Genomic DNA, 19,298 nt, shown 5'->3' with positions numbered 1-19,298 from the left:
TGTTTATGGCTTCTTAATGACAAATCCAACCGTAGTAGTAGTAATGATAAGTGTGTTCGTCCTTTATTTACATTACGGGTTCTAATAACACAACCATTCCCATTTACCTGTAGGCGTCGCAGCCAGAGACCCCTTCGAGATCCCCAAACCTTGACCTGGATGACGTCGATTCCGTCAAGAGTTTTGGCTCAGTGTGTTCAGCTGTGAGTTGCGACGCGGGACTTTCCCAGCACCTTCACCACCACCAATCCTCCTGTGGTAGTAGTAGCAGCAGCAGGGGAGGAGGAGGGAGGAACCTCAAGTACGTCTTACACTGCCGACATAACCACGATTATGATCCAGACAATTATTTGACACCAACACAGAGAGCAGCACGAAGGATCAGGGAACTGAAGGTAGGTGGTGTGTGCGCGAGAGAGAGAAAGAGAGAGATATAACTATTGGGTTCTCGAGCACATAGAGGCGCTGAGGTTTGTGGTGGGAGGAGGGGGGGGGGGGCACCACCCTCTATAAGACGCTCACGCCACCTTTAAGGGTTTCAACGGTACCTGCCGTAGTGGAATTAGGGACTTCACCTGACCTGAAGAAGACCTTAACCATGACAACTTGACCGGATAAGGGGGGGAGAGAGGGACTGTGGGGTGAGGCGGAAAGAAGGGGAGTGTGGGGTGAGGAGGGAGTGTGGGTTGAGGGGGAAGAGAGGGAGTGTGGGGTGAGGAGGAAGACAGTGTGGGGTGGGGGGGTAAGAGAAGGAGGGGGTGAGGGGGAAAGAGAGGGAGGGGGGTGAGGAGGAAGAGAGGACGGTGGGGTGAGGGAAGAGAGGGGGAGGTGGGGTGAGGAGGAGAGAGGGAGTGGGGTGAGGAGGAAGAGAGGGAGTGGGGTGAGGGGAAAGAGAGAGAGAGAGTGGGGTGAGGGGAAAGAGAGGGAGGTGGGGGTGAGGGAAAGAGAGGAGGTGAGGAGGAAGAGAGGGAGGGAGTTAGGCCGCACCTCGATTATGTGGTTCAGTTCTGGTGCCCTACTATAGAATGGATATAAATTCACCAGAGTCGGTGCAGCGAAGAATGACAAAAATGATTCCGGGACTTAGAAACCTTCCATATCAGGATAGGTTAAAGAAACTTAACTTGCATTCCTAGAAAGACGAAGAGTGCGGGAGATATGATAGAAGTATTTAAGTGGGTGAAAGGAATCAATAAGGATATAGATAAAGTTATTATAATATCCGAGCAGGATAGGACCGGAGCAACGGATTCAAGTTGGATAAGTTTAGGTTTGGGAGGAGATAGGAAGAAACTGGTTAACAAATAGGGTGGTGGACGAGTGGAACAAGCTAGCAATTGTAGTAAGTGCGGGAACTCTGAAAGTTTCCCAAAAGGAGGCTAGATAGATTCATGGATGATAGAGAGTGGCAGTAACTCTCGACAGGAGCTGCCACAGGCCAACCGGCCTATTGCAGACTCCTTTTTTCTTATGTTCTGTTAAGAGAGAGAGAGGGGTGAGGAGGAAGAGAGGAGGTGTGGGGTGAGGGGAAAGAGAGAGAGTGTGTGGGGGTGAGAGGGAAAGAGAGAGTGGGAAGAGGGGGAGAAGAGGAAGAGAGGGAGTGGTGGGGTGAGGAGGAAGAGAGGGAGGGGTGAAGGGAGAAGAGGAGAGGGAGTGTGGGGTGAAGGGGGGAGAAGAGGAAGAGAGGGAGGTGGGGTGAAGGGGGAGAAGAGGGAAGAGAGGGGAGGGGGTGAAGGGGAGAGGAGGAGTGGGGTGAGGGGGGGAGAGAGGGGAGTGGGGTGAAGGGGAGAGGAGGGAGGTGGGGTGAGGGGGGGAGAAGAGGAAGAGAGGGAGGGGGGAAGAGGGAGAAGGGAGAGGGAGGGGGTGAAGGGGGAAAAGAAGAGGAAGAGGAGGGAGGGGGTGAAGGGGGGAGAAGAGGGAAGAGAGGGAGGGGGTGAAGGGAGGAAGAGGGAGGTGGGAGGTGAAGGGGAGAGGAGGGGAGGGGTGATGGGGGAGAAGAGGAAGAGAGGGAGTGTGGGGTGAAGGGGAGAGAGGGGAGGGGGTGAGGGGAAGAGAGGGGAGGGGGTGAAGGGAGAGGAGGGAGTGAGGGGAGAAGAGGAAGAGAGGGAGGTGGGGTGAAGGGGAGAGGAGGAGGGGGAGGGGGGGGAGAAGAGGAAGAGAGGGAGGGGGTGAAGGGGAGAAGAGGGAAAGGAGAGGGAGGGGTGAAGGGGGGAGAAGAGGAAGAGAGGGAGGTGGGGTGAAGGGGAGGAGGGGAGGGGGTGAGGGGGGGAGAAGAGGAAGAGAGGGAGGTGGGGTGAGGGGAAGAGAGGGAGTGAGGGGTGAGGGGGGAGGAGGGAGTGTGGGGTGAGGGGGAGAGGAGGAGGGGTGGGGTGAAGGGGGAGAGGAGGGAGGTCGGGTGAGGGGTGGGAAGAGGGAGGTGGGGTGAGGGGGGGAGAGGGAGGGAGGTGGGGTGGAGGGGGGAGAGGAGGAAGTTGGGGGAGAGGGTAAGAGAGGGAAGGGGTGAGGGGGGGAGAGGAGGGAGGGGGAGAGGGGGGAGGGGGGTGAAGGGGAGAGGAGGGAGTGTGGGGTGAGGGGGGAGAGAGGTGTTTATTAATCACAGTTTCATAAATAACGGGGTTCTTAACATCCTACAAATACAAAAGAGAGTAATTTTTAAAAGAAGCAAAAGAATGCATTAGTTGACGTGAATGCCATGGCGTCTTCCGTACTGGTAAACACTGTGGTGTCAGTGAAACTGCAGACAGGCTAGTTCACACTCGCTCCACTTGAATAAGTTTTAAGTGGCTTACATAAGTTTTAAGTGGTCAACGCAAGTTTTAATTGAGCCACAAGGGGACACAGACTTAAACCACCGCCTGCAGAGACTCTAGGCTAGATGTAGGATGGATTTAATGCGTGTGTGTACAGAATAATAATAATAATAATAATAATAATAATAATAATAATAATAATAATAATAATAATTATTAACGGTTTATTGAAAGAGCATGGCAGCCGGAAGGCTGAAAAAATACGGTTACATAATTGGGGAATGGGTCACTTGATTTACAAATAATTTGCAAGTAACACAAGTGATACAAATATGATAAATAATGACTAGGTGGGGAGAGGCTCAAACTACAGGGCATTTCAACATAGTGACAGTGCAAAAGGTAAGATTGACTGGGAGTGAATACACTGGTTGATTACAAGTTTTTTGATAATTTTTACAATACTGTAGTTGGGACTGGGCTGTTCTTATAGCGATCAGTTCGTGCTCGTATGGGGTGGATACGGTTTTGGTGTCGAACAGCAATTCTCGGGCGAGGGATCTCATGTGGTAGTAGGAGCCGGTGTCGAGGATGGTGCAGAAGCTTCTCACCAAATTTGCAGATGAGGTCGTGATGATGGTCAGTGAGAGCCGAGAGGGTCAGTGTGTTGAGCGCTTCTTGATATGTGGAGTAGGAAGGGGAGAGAATAATCTTGCATGTCCTCTTTTGCTCTTTTTCTAGGTGTTTACATTGTGTGGCATTTAGGGAGGAAGACCAGGTAGGGGAGGCATAGGTGAGCTTGGGCAGTATGAATGTTGAGTAAACACTGGGGAGCTCGGGGGCAGGAACTCCGAGGGACTTGAGTCGGCGGAGGAGGTGGAGACGGAAACTGGAGGATTTGACAACTTCACTGACGTGTGGTTTCCAATTTTGTTGTGTGTGTGTGTCAAACACTCGTGTATGATTGTATTCCATTTCAGATTTCTCCTTTGATTATGAATACAGGTACAGTAGCTAAAACAACTATCTGTGCAGGTGGGGATCGATATGCTCCGATATTTTACATGTGACTAGTGACAGCCCTCATATACCAAAATTAATCGTCCATGTTCTCATATTGTTTCCCACAAAGTATGCACAGATAGTTGTTTTAGCTACTGTACACTAATACTTAAAGAAATGTATAAAACTATACAAAAAGAAATGAGTGACGATAAAGGGCCTAAATTAATTAATTAATTAATAATAATAATAATAATAATAATAATAATAATAATAATAATAATAATAGTAATAATAATAATAATAATAATAATAATTAACGGTTTATTGGGAAAATTCTGCAGCCCGAAGGCTGAAAATATACGTTGGACATAAATGACTTATTACATACATTGGTGGTTTGACAAAAGCCTTCATTGGAGAAAGGTAAAGGAACATACAGTGAACATACAGATTAATGTAGGTGTTGAACAGCAAACACGAAGTGTAGTAATTCCCTCACAGATGGTGTTATGAGGGACCTCACGAGGTGTAGTAATTCCCTCACAGTTGGTGTTATGAGGGACCTCACGTGGTGTAGTAATTCCCTCACAGATGGTGTTGTGAGGGGCCTCACGTGGTGTAGCAATTCCCTCACAGATGGTGTTATGAGGGAGCTCACGTGGTGTAGTAATTCCCTCACAGATGGTGTTATGAGGGGCATCACGTGGTGTAGTAATTCCCTTACAGATGGTGTTATGAGGGACCTCACGTGGTGTAGTAATTCCCTCACAGATGGTGTTATGAGGGACCTCACGTGGTGTAGTAATTCCCTCACAGATGGTGTTATGAGGGACCTCACGTGGTGTAGTAATTCCCTCACAGATGGTGTTATGAGGGACCTCACGTGTAGTAATTCCCTCACAGATGATGTTATATGAGTGAGGTGTGGTCCCAGGCCTTCCTATCGTAGACGGATTAACACATCGCTGGTTGTTGTTGGGTCTCACGGGCCGTTATCACTGGGTACCTGGTACCTCACTGTGTGAAGTTTAACTTGGGTACGACTCGGCTGTTACTGCCGAGTTTTTCTCACTGAGTTATGCACTGTTCACCTCTGTTCAAGACTGGTTCCATTCCTTTCCTAAATGAAATTGTAACTTCTGGCGAGAACTTGTTGATATTCTGGCGGGGAGGAGGGTTCAGGGGAGGGAGTTGGTATGGGCCTACTTAACAGTTGATTTGGCTGCTCCCAGAGGAGCGCCAGGTACGTCTTGACCCTTCGGTGGTCAAGGATATGTGTGTGTGTGTGATTAACGTTTTGTTGAAAGATCATGGCAGCCGGAAGGCTGAAAATATACAAATAACATAAGTGATACAAATATGATATATATTAACTAGGTGGAGAGAAGGTCATACGACAGGGCATTTCAACATAGTGACAGTGCAAAAAAGTAAGATTGACTGGGAGTGAATACACTGGTTGATTACAAGTTATTGATAATATTTACAATGGTTAGGACAAGGGTGTTCTTATAGCGACCAGTTCGTGCTTGTATGGGCTGGATGCGGTTGTGTTGTCGAACAGCAATTCTCGGGCTAGGGATCTCAGGTGGTAGTAGGAGCCAGTGTCGGGGATGGTGCATGACACTGATGTGTGCAGTACAAGGGGAGTGTAGGTTGGTAGTAGAGAGATGGTCAGGCTGGATGGTCAGTTGCTGGCCGGCCTGGTGGGGGAGGGGAGGGTCACGACTGGACAAGCAGCTCAAATTGCAAGCTGTGACATTGAGGGGACTGTGGGGTGCGTGGTATTTGTGTTCACATTCAGGATGGAATGGAGGAAGGAAACTCACAATGTGCTCTCTATATACATGATGTATTGGATGTACAATGCAGCTTGGTGCTGGGAAGGCAGCATGGTTACAAGCATGATGTAGAGAGAGCTGGTTGGTGAGGATGCTCAGAGGAGGCCCAGCTTGTGGGTCGCCATGCTCGCCGGCGGGAGCGAGGGCCGCCAGGCAGGCGGAGGAGGAGGAGGTGTTGCTGGCTGGTTGGTGTAGGTAGAATGATACAGGTCACCACGAGGTCAGGTCTTAAATAGCGGGGGGGTAGGCGTGGCTTAGTAGTTGACCCCTGCTCCGTGATGTATGGCGGAGCTGGTTGACCTAGACCAGAGGCACACACTGTGGAATTCGTGGGGTCGGCTACGCAGCGACAAACAGCGTTTGTAGGGGAGAAATCCACTACAGGACCTTGGTGAAACTAGCACACCTAGCATGGTAGTCACAGATTCACCTGTAAATTGACAAATACTTGTACAGTCATGCGCCGGTTAATGTCCGACCGAACAACGTCCGATCACATATACTGTATGTCCGTGCCCCCCCCAAAAAAAAATAACTTGACGCCTGCTGGACCACCACTCCACGACCCCTGACGGAGAAACGATGATCCTCCCCATACTGGTCAGATATTGTGTGTTAAAGGAATATGCTTCCTTACTTAAGCTTTTTTTAAGCATTTGCCTACAGGTGAAATGTTAACCTACATCTATTGAGGATAAAATCTTTCACCAATAAATTGACACTAACACATTTGCTGTTATCAGACATATCTAGTTGCCTCAACAATTGCAACCCCAGTTGCAACCCCAGTTGCAATTGGGGTTGCAATTTCAAATTCTGTGGCATTACTAAAAATAGTAAAGTTTCTGGTGCACTCTAAGATTAAGAGAGAAAACGGAGGACTCATGCGTCCTGATGTGAGAGAAAACGGACTCGTATGACGGGGGACCAAATAAAAAAAGCATAGCTACATGTTTTGTGGACTACAGTATTAAGCGTACCCTTTTCATCGCTTTGTAATAAACCTAGCCATGCCTATGTGTGTTTGTGATATTTACCATAACATTATACTGTATATATATTTAGTGGGTCTAAATGGTCGTAAAATGGGAAACTTGGGGTTGGGTCTTGGGTGCCTGAACCAATTAGAATAAATCCCATAGGTTCTGTACTTTCGTTATCGGCAGGGTCCCAATTAGGCGCGATAACCAAGGGATGACTGTACTGTACTGTACTGTATATACTTGTGACACTGGCTAGTTGCTTCTGGTGTTATGGTACAGGGGTACCAAGTGACAGCACTAAGATCCCGCTTCCTCTGTCAAGGAATAAACAATTAAAATTTAAATTGAAAAAAATAAAAAAAAACATTCACATAATGGGACCTAGCGAACCGAAATGGACCTAGAGCAGGCACAGTCACATATTCATCGCGTATTCTTATAGATTGTGCGTCAGGCGTACGTTATCTAGTGAATTTAGTCAATATTGTACAGTAACAATGGACCTAAGTGCAAACCTGTATTGTACATGTACTAAATGATTACGGTACTAAAAATTGTTATGTCTATTGCAAATATAGCTTGTTTATACAGGTATTCAAATAAATTATTATCTTACAAGAATCCCTCCTGTGTAAGTTATATTCACCCAGGTCGTTTGGATGGCAAATTATGAGAAGAGCTTAGTCACTCTTAAGTAATGATAAATAAACACCAGGCAGGCCTTCAGCGCCAACTGTCAAATCTTATCTCAAATAAATAAACAAACAAACGCCAGGCATTCTGTCACCTCACCTCCCCCCCCTCTTCCCACCCTGGTGATTTCTTTGTTTATTTTATATAATATCCCAGACTAAAGTTAGGAGATTATAATTTGCATTGCTGGAGTCCTTGGAAGACAGCCAATAATTTGAATATAAACGTCATATATTTTGCTCAAGAGATAAAAATTGTTGTACATTAGTGTACAGTACTGTAGTACATTTTATAAAAAAAAGTTTTTCAACTGTATTTTTGGGTAGATTTACGTAGATTTCTTCATTTATTTTCATCCATTTACATGCACACACCATATTAATAGAAACGTAATAGAAATACATGACCTTAGTGCAAAGCTGGAGTGCACATGTACTAATTTGATTACGGTACTAAAATTGTTTTGTCTAGTGCAAATTATAGCATGTTTATATTCAAATAAATCAGTATGTTACAAGAATCCCAGCCATGTTAATTATATTCACCCAGGTCATTTCACTGGCTTTTTATAAGAGAGAAGCTTAGTCACCCAAGAACTGATAAATATACACGCGTTAGCCCTGGGCCTGTGCCAACTGTCAAACGTACTACCTCCCCTCCCCCCACGCCCCCTCGCTCGCTCCCACCCTCTCCCCCATCTGCTCGGCGTTGCTGGAATCCTTGTAAAACAGTGAATAATTTTAATATAAACGTCATGTATTTTGCACAAGAGATAAAAATTAATCACCTGTATCACATTACAGTAGTGATTTAAGAGTAAAAGTGTATATGTACGTATATAGTATTCCACATACACGTAAGAATAAGTAAAAAGTTTATGTGATGATCAGACAACGTCCATTTCGGTTAACTTCACGTTTCCAAGAACGTATCTAGGACGTTAACCGACGCATGACTCTATATCTTACTTAGGGGGATCACAGGTAGATTTTTTACTGGTCACAACATGCGCTAGTTACCCATGAATTGGATTTTCTAGGAGTCATCAGACTGGGTACTCCTGGAATGACCCCAATCTTTTATGAAAAACGCAGAGTTTGCCACACACTTAAAGAAAATACAACACAACATATATATATTGTTTCTCACTTTTGATTATTTTTTTTTCATTTTTGCATTTCTTTATGGTTCTTTAATATTATTATTATTATTATTGTTATTATTATTATTATTATTATTATTATTATTATTATTATTATTATTATTATTATTATTATTATTATTATTATTATTATTATTATTATTATTATTATCATTGTCTTTATTATTATTACATTTTCGCCCCCTAGGCCTTGGTGTAGGTCAGTGACCTGTGCCCGGGTTGGCTAATCCTGTAAAAAAAAAGAAAAAAAACCTAAGCTGGTCAAAAGGTCACTCAGTTTGTCAGTCATCGAAACAGGTATTCATTGAGTTTTATATTGAAGCAAATATTTAAAATACCAAATTGAGTCGGCTTCACCTGGCTCAGGTAATACTACCACGGATTGCACTCCTCGTAGTGAACACTTGGAATAACCTGCCAGAGAATGTTGTGATGGCACTAAGTGTGAGCTCATTTAAGATTAGATTTGACCAACACTGGCACATGTTCAGGTACATTCAAGAGCCTGTGCATGCCCATTACTGTACTGTACAGGTTGACAACCCTTTATCCGAAATTCCGATAACCGAAAAGCTCTGAAAACCGAAATTTTTTTGTGGAGCATTTTTTTTTTCTTTTTTTTTTGGGATTAGCCTACCCAGAATAGATCACTGACCCACATCGACTGGGGGACAAAAATGTAATAGTAATACTAATATAATAATAATTATTCATAGTAAATAAAAATATTAATAAAAAATACACAAAAATAAAATAATAATAATAACAATAATAATAATAAGAAAATATAATAATAAAATTAATAATAATAATAATAATAACAATAATACCGTATTAATGTATAAATAAAATAATAATAATAATAATAATACTGTAATAATAATAATAATAACAATAATACCGTATTAATGTATAAATAAAATAATAATAATAATAATAATAATAATAATAATAATAATAATAATAATAAAGAAATACAAGAATGAAAAAAGATAAAAAGTGAGAAACACGTTCCAGACCTATGAATTATTATTATTATTATTATTATTGTCGCTGTGTCGCCACCACCACCACCACCACCACCACCACCACCACCACCACCACCACCACCACCACCACCACCACCACCACCACCACCACCTTCATCTTTTTTTTGCCTCCCAGGACCCAATGTGGGTCAATGACTTGTGCCGGTGGGCTAAAAAAAAAAAAAAAAAATCATTCTGAAAACCGAAAAATTCCGAAATCCGAAATGTGTCTGGTCCCAAGGATTTCCGATAAGGGATTGTCAACCTGTACTGTACTGTACTGTACTTGCCAACAGTATGTAACAGAGAACTGACCCACCACCCAAATGGTAGACCAGGGGCAAAGAGGATAAAGTAAAGAATAATTGGGAAAGTTTACAGAGAAAAGGTTCACCACAAGTTGACAAGAATGTTTCGAAAATGGTTAGAATTAATGGAGTACTGTAACGTGTTAAATTGGGGTATGATTGTGTTAGAACTTAAACAGATGAGGGTGAAATTAATCATGCAATTCCTTCTCCAGAACCAACTCGCAGAAGCTCGACGAGAAGTACACCTGAGAGATGCTGAGATTTCACGCCTCACACGAGAACTGGTAGAGCTGAGACTACTTAAAGCTCGATCTCAGCAGCGGGAAGATGAGGCTGAGGTAAGGAGTGATTTGTGGGGGAGAGATGAGCAACAATGATCTATAGAAGGATTTAATGAGAGAAAGACAAATAGGATGTATGGAAGTATTTAATAAGACCTAAGTGACAAAGGATGTATAAGAAGGATTTAATGCGAGATAAATAAATAAGGTGTATTTTTCTAATTCCTATGGACAATTGAGGTTCAAATTTCTGCCACTGCAGGATAGTGTTTTTTAAGTGCAGTATAGTATAGTACTGGATTTAAGAAGAAAATATTTTTATCTTTTTAAATTTAAATATATTTGTTTTGTTTTATAAGTTATTGGAGCAAATAAAATGCCATCAGCTTCATCTACAAGTTGATTGTTTCTCATAGGGGAGAGTGGGCGTGCATCATTCCTCCTTTGCATCTTGATTCACACTGAGGCCCAGGTTGATGGCTGAAAGATTTTTCCAAGACCAAAATACTGTAGTATAGATAGGGGCTGTAGGTATCCATAGAAGCTATAAGTCCACCAGTTTCTTGGTATTGATGTGGAAACAATTGGAAAATGATATATACTGTACACTGTACAGTACAGTATTATATACCTATCACTTTAGACCCACCAGACTTGGTATGTAAGATTATACTATTCTGTATAGGGGGTCCCCGACTTATGAACGTCTGACTTACGAATGCCCGCCGCTACAAACGGTGTTAAACTTTAAATTTGCAGTATTTTATTTACGTGATGACTTATTTTTTACTATAATTTTCTGTACTTTGTCATTCGATTTCTTCTTTTGTCTTAAATTAAGTGATTTTAGATGTATATAAGGACTTAGGCTGTGATATAGTGGGATTTTAAACATTGTTCTGTAAGTACAGGTATGCACATAACATGTGTTCCGACTTATGTACATTTCCGACTTAAGAACATCCTCAGGAACAGTACCTGTTCATAACCCGGAGACCCCCTGTACTTTAAATGCACAGTACTGGTGAAAGAGTTTAGATTTAATTCAGTATGAAGTATGAAATACTAAAAATGGAATACAGTGTGTGGATGTCAGTCTTATCAAAAGGCATAAATATCTTCAATGAAAATTATAATTCTTATAATTATACAGAACGGTACTGTACTGTATACAGTCATTTCTGCTATAACGCGATAGTTGTGTTCTTGTAAAACCTCGCGTTGTATAAATTTGCGCAATAGAAATAACAGGGCTTATGGAGAAAATAGGGTTAGGTGCAGGCTACTCAAAATAGAAAAAAATTTAGTAGCTAGCCTAACACAAAGGATAGCACAGTCTAAATAAATGTTACATTCATATCTAATAATGAAATCATACAGTAAATGTAACACTTTACCTTGAAAAAATATGAATATAACTTGATGGGGGAGAAGGGTGATTTGAGGTTGAGGAGTCATGCAGACAGGAGTTGAGAGTTGTCATCATCATCATCAGTATCATCATCATCAGGTGCAGTTTTGGTTGCATGGGAGGGAAGAAAAAAACGTCTAATTCCAGAAGTGGATGGCTGTGGTTCAGTGTCTTCAGACTGCTTCTTGGGGGTTGACTTAAAAAAGACGTCTAATGTTTGCTGCTTTGCCGTCTTTCTTCTTTCACAAAGAAGCTGTTCATAAGGTGCTGAAAAAGATTTAACACCACGAACTGCAATCCTGCTCCGTTCTGCATTGTAGTCATTGTCTTCCAAGAGCTGCAACTGCTTATCAACTTCCCTCAGGATAGAAGACAAAAGAGAAGCGGGAAGCTCTCGTGGTTTTGCATCCTGCACTCCCATCATCTTCGGCATCTTCAATTTCCCCAGCAGCAACAAGTTGTTGTAGATCTTCTGTAGAGAGGTCTTCAGAGTGGGACTCGAGCAGTTCCTCAACATCAGCACTTTCCACTTCAGCAAAGCCAACTTGCTTTGCAAGAAAAACACAATTTTCTTATATTTTTGGGAGCTCCTCTGATGCATCAAAGCCTTTAAAATCATGAATGAAATCTGGGAGAAGCTTCCGCCAAACTCCACTCAAGCAGTCCTTACTTACATCACCCCAGGCCTCCACAATGATGTCATATGCATGCTTGATGTTGAAACTTTTCCAAAACTGAAGAACACTGGCCTATCATTTCCTTCCTCAGTAGCTGCAATAAGTTTCTTAAATGTACGCCTCAAATAATAGGCTTTGAAGGCTGCTATTACTCCTTGGTCCATTGGTTGAAGGAGAGATGTTGTATTTGGAGGTAGAAAGAGCACTTTGATATTGTCAAAAAGCTCAGCAATGGTGGGAGTGTGGCTTGATGCATTATCTAAAATGAGGAAAATCTTAAAATCGACATTCTTCTTCTTGCAATAACTTTTAGAAACATTTTCAAAAACATCCACAATAAGGTCAGAAAAAATTTATACCGTCATCCAACCTTTTTTCTTGACCCAAAGTGAACACCTAGAGTAGACTTTATGTAACCCTTTAAAGCTCACGGGTTGACAGAGTGATACACCAGCACAGGCTTAAGCTTTAAGTCTCCACTAGCATTTGCACCCAACAACACTGTCACACATTCCTTCGCAGCCTTAAAGCCTGGAGCATGTGCTTCATTCTTGGAAATGTAAGTTCTAGTTGGCATGCGCTTCCTGTATAAACCTGTTTCATCCAAATTAAAAATTTGGTCTAAGGTGTAGCCTTCTTCCTGAATCAATTTCTTCACAATGGGAGGAAATATCCGTGCACTTGCTTCGTCGGCACTGACTGCTTCACCACATAACTTTTCATTATAAAACGCATAGCGGATCTTAAAACCAGAAAACCATCTGCTACTAGCACTAAAGGCAATCACATAAGCAGGGTTTTCAGCCTTTTTCTTAGGTCCTCATATATTGATAAGGCTTTCTCTTTAATGGTGAGAAAGTTGGTCCCAGATCGCTTTTTCATTTGATCTTCTTTCCAAACACTTAGAAGCTGTTCCATCTCCTCAAGTTCCTTTGGCCATGATCTCTCACTTTTGTTAGCACTCAAACTTTTTCCAGCAATACAGGTCACTTTAATCTTTCCTGCATTGTCTCTAATGGTGCGTAAAGTAGCCTCTTTTATTCCCATTGCACGCACAATATCACATGTTCTTTTCTTATGTTCAAAATGCTTGATAACATCAAGCTTATCTTCAAGTGTTATAGCCTTTCTTTTACGATCACCACCGGGAATGCGATCACCAGAACGCTTCTTGGAGATATTCTTCTTTTCCATATTCACTGTTAATACCACAAAATTTGAGAAATAGTAAGCAAAAATCACTGAGGATGCTTCAAAACAACCCACGTGTTTCAACTGATCGTGTGATGGAAACTGAGAGTGTGGGTGTAAAATGCTTTTTTTTTCTCTTTTATTTAAAATTTTACAATTTACATATACTGTATACATAAATATTACATAAATTATTTCTGCAATTCTTCACAAACAAAACACATGAATCAATTGAACATGTGATGTCGAACGTGAACTGTAAACACTGCATAACCCCGCGCCAAGCGACAGTACACTTAAAACGTTCGAGTGGAATCGCGTTACAGCCAACACGCATTCGCGTTTTACAAATATCGTTCTTCTATTCATCAATCGTGTAAAAGCCAATTCGCGTTGACAAAACATGTGTTATAGCAGAACTGACTGTATAGTATAGGACACCTTTTGTGTTCCTTGTAACCAGACTGAGCAAAATTTTATTGAAGGAATACTGTAACTGATATTTTACTTTACTTATGCAATTCTTACAGACCAACACAGAAAGAAATGACAAGATCACCATCAGGAGACCAGCCATTTGCAATGGTACAGACCTAAGAAATGATCCACAGAGACGCCTGGCCACAGAGCCCCGAGCTACCCCCTCAACCCCTACACCAAAGACCTCAGCCACACCCTCAGAAGGAAGTGAACCTGAACTCAGCCGTTTAATGGATAATTTGACTACTGGTGTGTCACTTATACTGCCTCTGTATAGCATAAGATGAAGACATTTTTATTTCGAATTAAATGTCCTTTTATTATTCTTTTATTCTTTAAATTGGACTAAAGTCCATAACGAGAACATTTGCAATATCTCAGGGCTTAAACATAGGTGATTATATCTTAAATACCAGAGTGAGTGACAAGGTTGGATTTGATTAGGTTGGTTTTCCTTAACAATTGATAATACCCACATATTCCAACCAATGTGTTGCAGTAGAAATGTACTTGACTGTTCTGATAATGAATAATTTGCTGCAGGTGCGTCAGAGTCTGGAGCAGCACGTGTCCCTGTGGTGTCTCCTGCAGCAGGTTCTGTAGCGGAAACCACATCAGATTCTGTTGATCTCACCCGATCTTTGGCAGATTCTGGCCATTATGAAGATCTCACATCTCCATGTCTCTCATCGAGGGTATGTTTTTATTTTTTATGGGGTGCATCATGGGGCAAATAAGTGTCAAAATGGAAACAAATTGCTTTAATCCAGGATTTTTATGAGAAATGGATGGCTCATAGTCCCAATTTGCAGTATGAGACAACCTCTTGGACTTGCTAACATTTAAAATAGGTTGTTGTAATACCGTACAATATTTGTGAACTAGCTATGTACTTCTTTCACTGTCATTCCCAAAGTTTCAGGATCCATTTGAAGCTAGCCGAGGATCATTGAGAGGACGGCGTGTTGATGAGGATGAGGATGAAGTAGATCCATGGACAGCTGTAGAAGAGACAGAAGCAAGGCTCCGAGAAGAGTACGAGAGACGTGAAGACCAGCTGAAGAGAAACCACATGGACGAGTACCATGAACTGAAGGAGAAGCACAATGATCGTGTGGAAGCTTTACTCTCAAAACTCAGTGATGCTAATCTCAAGTAATATTGAATTACTGTATATTATTTCTCAGTTTTATTAATCAATCCTTCAAAAATGCACTAACAGAAAAAAATAATCAGACTGTTCATTCTTTTTTTTTTAGAATACTCTTAATGTTATTCAGTGAAAGTAGCCTTTAATTAAAAATAAATTGCAGGTATTTTGAACTGCGACCAATGTACGATCGAAGTCAAGAGAGAATCCGTGAATTAGAGCGAGACGTGACAAGGTTGAAGGATGAACTTACCGAGGCTGAGCTTCGTCACCAGAAGATGTATTTACAGATGTTCCTCAAAGGCCAGCAAGCAGCCAAATTACAGGCTGATGATGAACAGGTAAATTTTTTATGAAGGATCTGAATTGTATAGTGAGGAAGGTGTAGAGAGAAATAAGGTAAAAAAAAATCAGTCCAGTAATACTGTATGACATACCCAACAGGAATTATCCTTGAAATATGAATTTTTAGGTGTAGCATTTAGTTGCCCAGATTTACAGTGTTTTGATTTCACTTGATAATCTGAGGCAATATCCATACAGTACTCTCTTACATATTCATTCTATTATTGATTGCAATTTTAGTTCATTTGGAGATCATAATAGTTTTAAATTATCACTAGATGTACAGAATATGAATGTAATTTTGCAGAGTTAAGTGATATTGAAATGTAGAAGAGTTCCCTGATAATACTGCAGTAATAAGAGACATTAAGGACAACACCAAAGAAAAAGTACTGTACACGTTGTACCACTCTAGTCCAGCAACCTCGGGACCTGACCGGTGCCGGACCATGGAAATTCACCCTTTTCCTGGATAGATAGTGACTTGTGCTTATGCTTGGAAGCACTAGCACCACTTTCTCTGCATCATGGTCTCTTTGAAGACATATTGATGGGTTAAATGTCGTATAGTATCTTCTGAAATTTCGCGAGTTTTTAATTCTTAACGTATTTTATTGGAACACAAAAAAATAAATAAATAAAAATTTTGACGGCGGAAACTTGAATTTCGACGGGTATGAACGGCCCGCCAACGTGCAGACGACGTGCATAATCGTGTAAACAGCGTCATTTCTCTTATGTACAAAAGATTTATTATTGTTTATGACTGAATGTCTTTTTTATTGAATTATTGTTGATGTGTGCAAAATGAGCAATATAATTCATTAATAATACGTAGAATATTAAAATATATGAGGAAATGACACAGCATTGTTTTCGTTGATTACAAAACCAGTGACTGACTGGTTCCACATATAAAACTGAAGAAAATAAGACCTTGGTTGTAGCTGTAGTAAAATTAATATGGTTGTTTTAAGTAATGTTATTTAATGTCAATAAATGGAACAATAGAAGTAGCTAACGATAATGGTAAAGAAAAAAAAGAGATCGCGTATGTAAGTGCGCATGCGCACACGTGAAAACATATCGTCATTACTTTACATAAGAATATGAAAGCAACACTTATTTACTGTTCATATATATTTTAATAAATGTTTCTGAATTTGTTTTTATTGAATTAATGTTTGTGTGTGCAAAATTAACAATACAATTTATTAATAATATGTGGAATATTAGAGACGAGACGGCTGCTGGCATTGTGTATGTTAAAGCTTACAAAACCAGTGACTGATTGGTTCTTCATATAAAACTGAAGAAAATAAGACCCTGATTTTAGCTGTAGAAAAATTAATGTAAAAAAATTAATATGGTTGTTTGAAGTACCTGTAATATTATTTAATGTTAATAAATGGAACAATATAAGTAGCTAACCATTAATGGTAAAAAAAAAAAGTGAGACTGCGCGTATGTAAGTGCGCACATGTGAAAACATATCGTCATTACTCTACATAAGAATATGAAAGCAACACTTATTTACTGCTCATACATATTGAAGGGTTAAATGTTGTACATGTGTATAGACAAGCAGAGAGAGAGAGAGCAGCCGAACTGCCGGATGTAAACAAACCTTAATTTCCCGCGGCTTTTTTTTTTTTTTAAGGGGATTAGCCCACCCGGGCATAGGACACTGACCCACATTGGGGCCTGAGGGACAAAAATTTAATACTCCTGTAATAATAATTATAATAATTCAAATAAGTAAAAATAGAAAAGAAAAAAAAAAGAGCTGCCTATCTACCTATTGGGCAAACTAAAATCGTTCCGGACCATGGGAGTTTCCGGACCACAGAATGCCGGACTAGAGAGGTACAACCTGTACCATACTTTTTTTTGTTGATGCCCCAAAGTTTAAAGATGAGCATCAGTGACTAATGTTAAGGCTAAAATTATGAAATACTGTAACAATTCCTCTTTTAAAATTTAATCAGGAAATATAAACTTCCACATAAAAGCATCTGACATATCCAGGTTAATAGGTCAAAGTGATGTCATGTGTTAATAAATTTTATTTGGTAATGTGAACTTGGTTCACTCCACTCTAGAAATACCTAGACCAAAGTCCAGCAAATTTGTATAATTCTTTTTAAGGAGGCGGTTAATGCTCACACCATCTTTAGACACATTATTAAACATTTCTATGGCAGTGTGGAATTACTGGTAGGTACAGATACAGGTGAACAGGTAGTGGGAACTCATATTTAGTTGAACTATCGAGTCTGTTAAAAAAACCTACCCCATAATGTACATTTTTTAACACTTAAAAAAAATCAGATAGAAAATTGATGCTTTACTAAGGTAGCAGTTAGTTTTTGTTATTTGCATGTAGTATTTTGTGACTTGAATTATTGAAACTACAGGGTGACAATTAATGTAGAATCCCATTTAAGAATTGTACTCGCTTGGAAAAGGCTTCATCTAGTGTCTATTTTCTCAAAAACATACTACGATATTAATTATCGATTACCATGAGTGAAAACTATAAATCTTAACGATCTCACTGAACATTGTATTGAGCTTTCACATTTAAAAATTTGGAAAAGATGAACAACTGAAATACAGTATGCTGGGGAGAGAACTGATTTTGAGAAAAGACATCACACTAAGTAAAGTTAGCTTAGTAGACACAGTATACCATGTTTGATATTCAAGAATGATCAGTTAGAGGAATTTGTATATTGTACATTACATCGATAGTGAGATATTGTACTGTAAATATTTATTCAGAGAAATCATCAACCAAGTTTATGTTGCTTCATCATGTATATACAGTACCCAGTAGACAATGAAGGTACAGTGTACAATTTAGCATGTACTGTATATAGACAGTATAGGTACAGTACTGGTAAACAATTTAGCATGTACAGTATATAGACAGTATAGGTACAGTACTGGTAAACAATTTAGCATGTACTGTATATAGACAGTATAGGTACAGTACTGGTAAACAATTTAGTATGTACAGTATATAGGTAATGCAGGCACTACAGTACTGGTATACAATTTAGTGTGTACCTGTATATACTGTAGATAATGCAGGTAAACAGTATACTGTATAGTACATAGACTATGTTGCTTTATACAGTAGTAAGTAAATTACAAGTATATATTTTTAACTGTTTTCACTACTGTTCAGGATGGAGAAGATGGAAGTCAGTCGTCCATATCTTCAGGTGGCCCAGTGGTGGACCTGATGAAACAGTTAGCTCGTACAGAGGAAGAGCTAGAGAAGATAAAGGTTAGTTCTGTGGAGTGCTTAGATGTGAATTCCTCACACTCTCACCTGAGCTTCAAGTTGGCAGCTACTTACTGTGAGCAGATGTTGGTGTTGTTTTTGTTATTTCTGTTGTTGTCAGAAGTGGTAGTTACGTGGATCCAATTTTGTAATCCTGTCGATTCCTTGATGTTTAGAGTTTGGTAGATTGAGACTAGCAGAGCGGTGATGACCAATTGCTTTTCAGAGGTTTATCTTGTTACTCATATATTTAACATATCTGAATAAGCTTCTCTGGTTATTACTGCACTGTCAGATTTTGAATAGGTAGTGATATTGTTTGAAAATTTATGTAAAAGAAAATATTTTTTTCAGTGCATGTATGAAAGTTTTCCATCATTATTTGGTCATTAACAAACTCTAAGTTGGAACATTTTTTTATTTACTCTTACCATGATATATTTCAGGTACAATTTCTTTTGTTTCACATTTTACACTACACATTTTAGGTAATACGTATTTACATATTTCAATCTTTACATATGCAGTACTGGACTGTATTAAATATTACACTATTTTTTTTTGTATTACTGTACATACATTAGGTCATACTTCTTTTGTTGTATCTATTTATTTTTTGCACTCTGGTTCATATTTTCCATGGTGAGCTGGTTCATGGTGATGATGTAATAACATATTCTATTTTTTTATTTTTTCCT

The 19,298-nt window shown here is 40.2% G+C and overlaps 1 protein-coding gene across 7 annotated transcripts in view; it reads left to right on the top strand.

Moving 5' to 3' along the window:
* LOC121867523 (flocculation protein FLO11-like) overlaps positions 1-19,298 on the top strand; it is a 139,195-nt gene that overhangs the window by 98,637 nt on the left and 21,260 nt on the right. For 5 of the 7 annotated variants that reach the window (XM_042367507.1, XM_042367510.1, XM_042367509.1 and 2 more), the window contains 7 exons: positions 114-395; positions 9,986-10,111; positions 13,864-14,062; positions 14,357-14,508; positions 14,730-14,968; positions 15,127-15,304; positions 18,502-18,603. In XM_042367507.1, coding sequence (XP_042223441.1) covers positions 114-395; positions 9,986-10,111; positions 13,864-14,062; positions 14,357-14,508; positions 14,730-14,968; positions 15,127-15,304; positions 18,502-18,603 — 1,278 coding nt within the window. The remainder of the gene's footprint in view (positions 1-113; positions 396-9,985; positions 10,112-13,863; positions 14,063-14,356; positions 14,509-14,729; positions 14,969-15,126; positions 15,305-18,501; positions 18,604-19,298) is intronic. The other 2 variants (XM_042367506.1, XM_042367511.1) reach the window with 2 other exon arrangements.

The sequence above is a fragment of the Homarus americanus genome, unplaced genomic scaffold, assembly GCF_018991925.1.
Source record: "Homarus americanus isolate GMGI-L3 unplaced genomic scaffold, GMGI_Hamer_2.0 scaffold23598, whole genome shotgun sequence".
Lineage (NCBI taxonomy): Eukaryota > Metazoa > Arthropoda > Malacostraca > Decapoda > Nephropidae > Homarus > Homarus americanus.
Note: the sequence above shows the minus strand (reverse complement) of the source record. Positions and strands in the feature narration are given on the sequence as shown.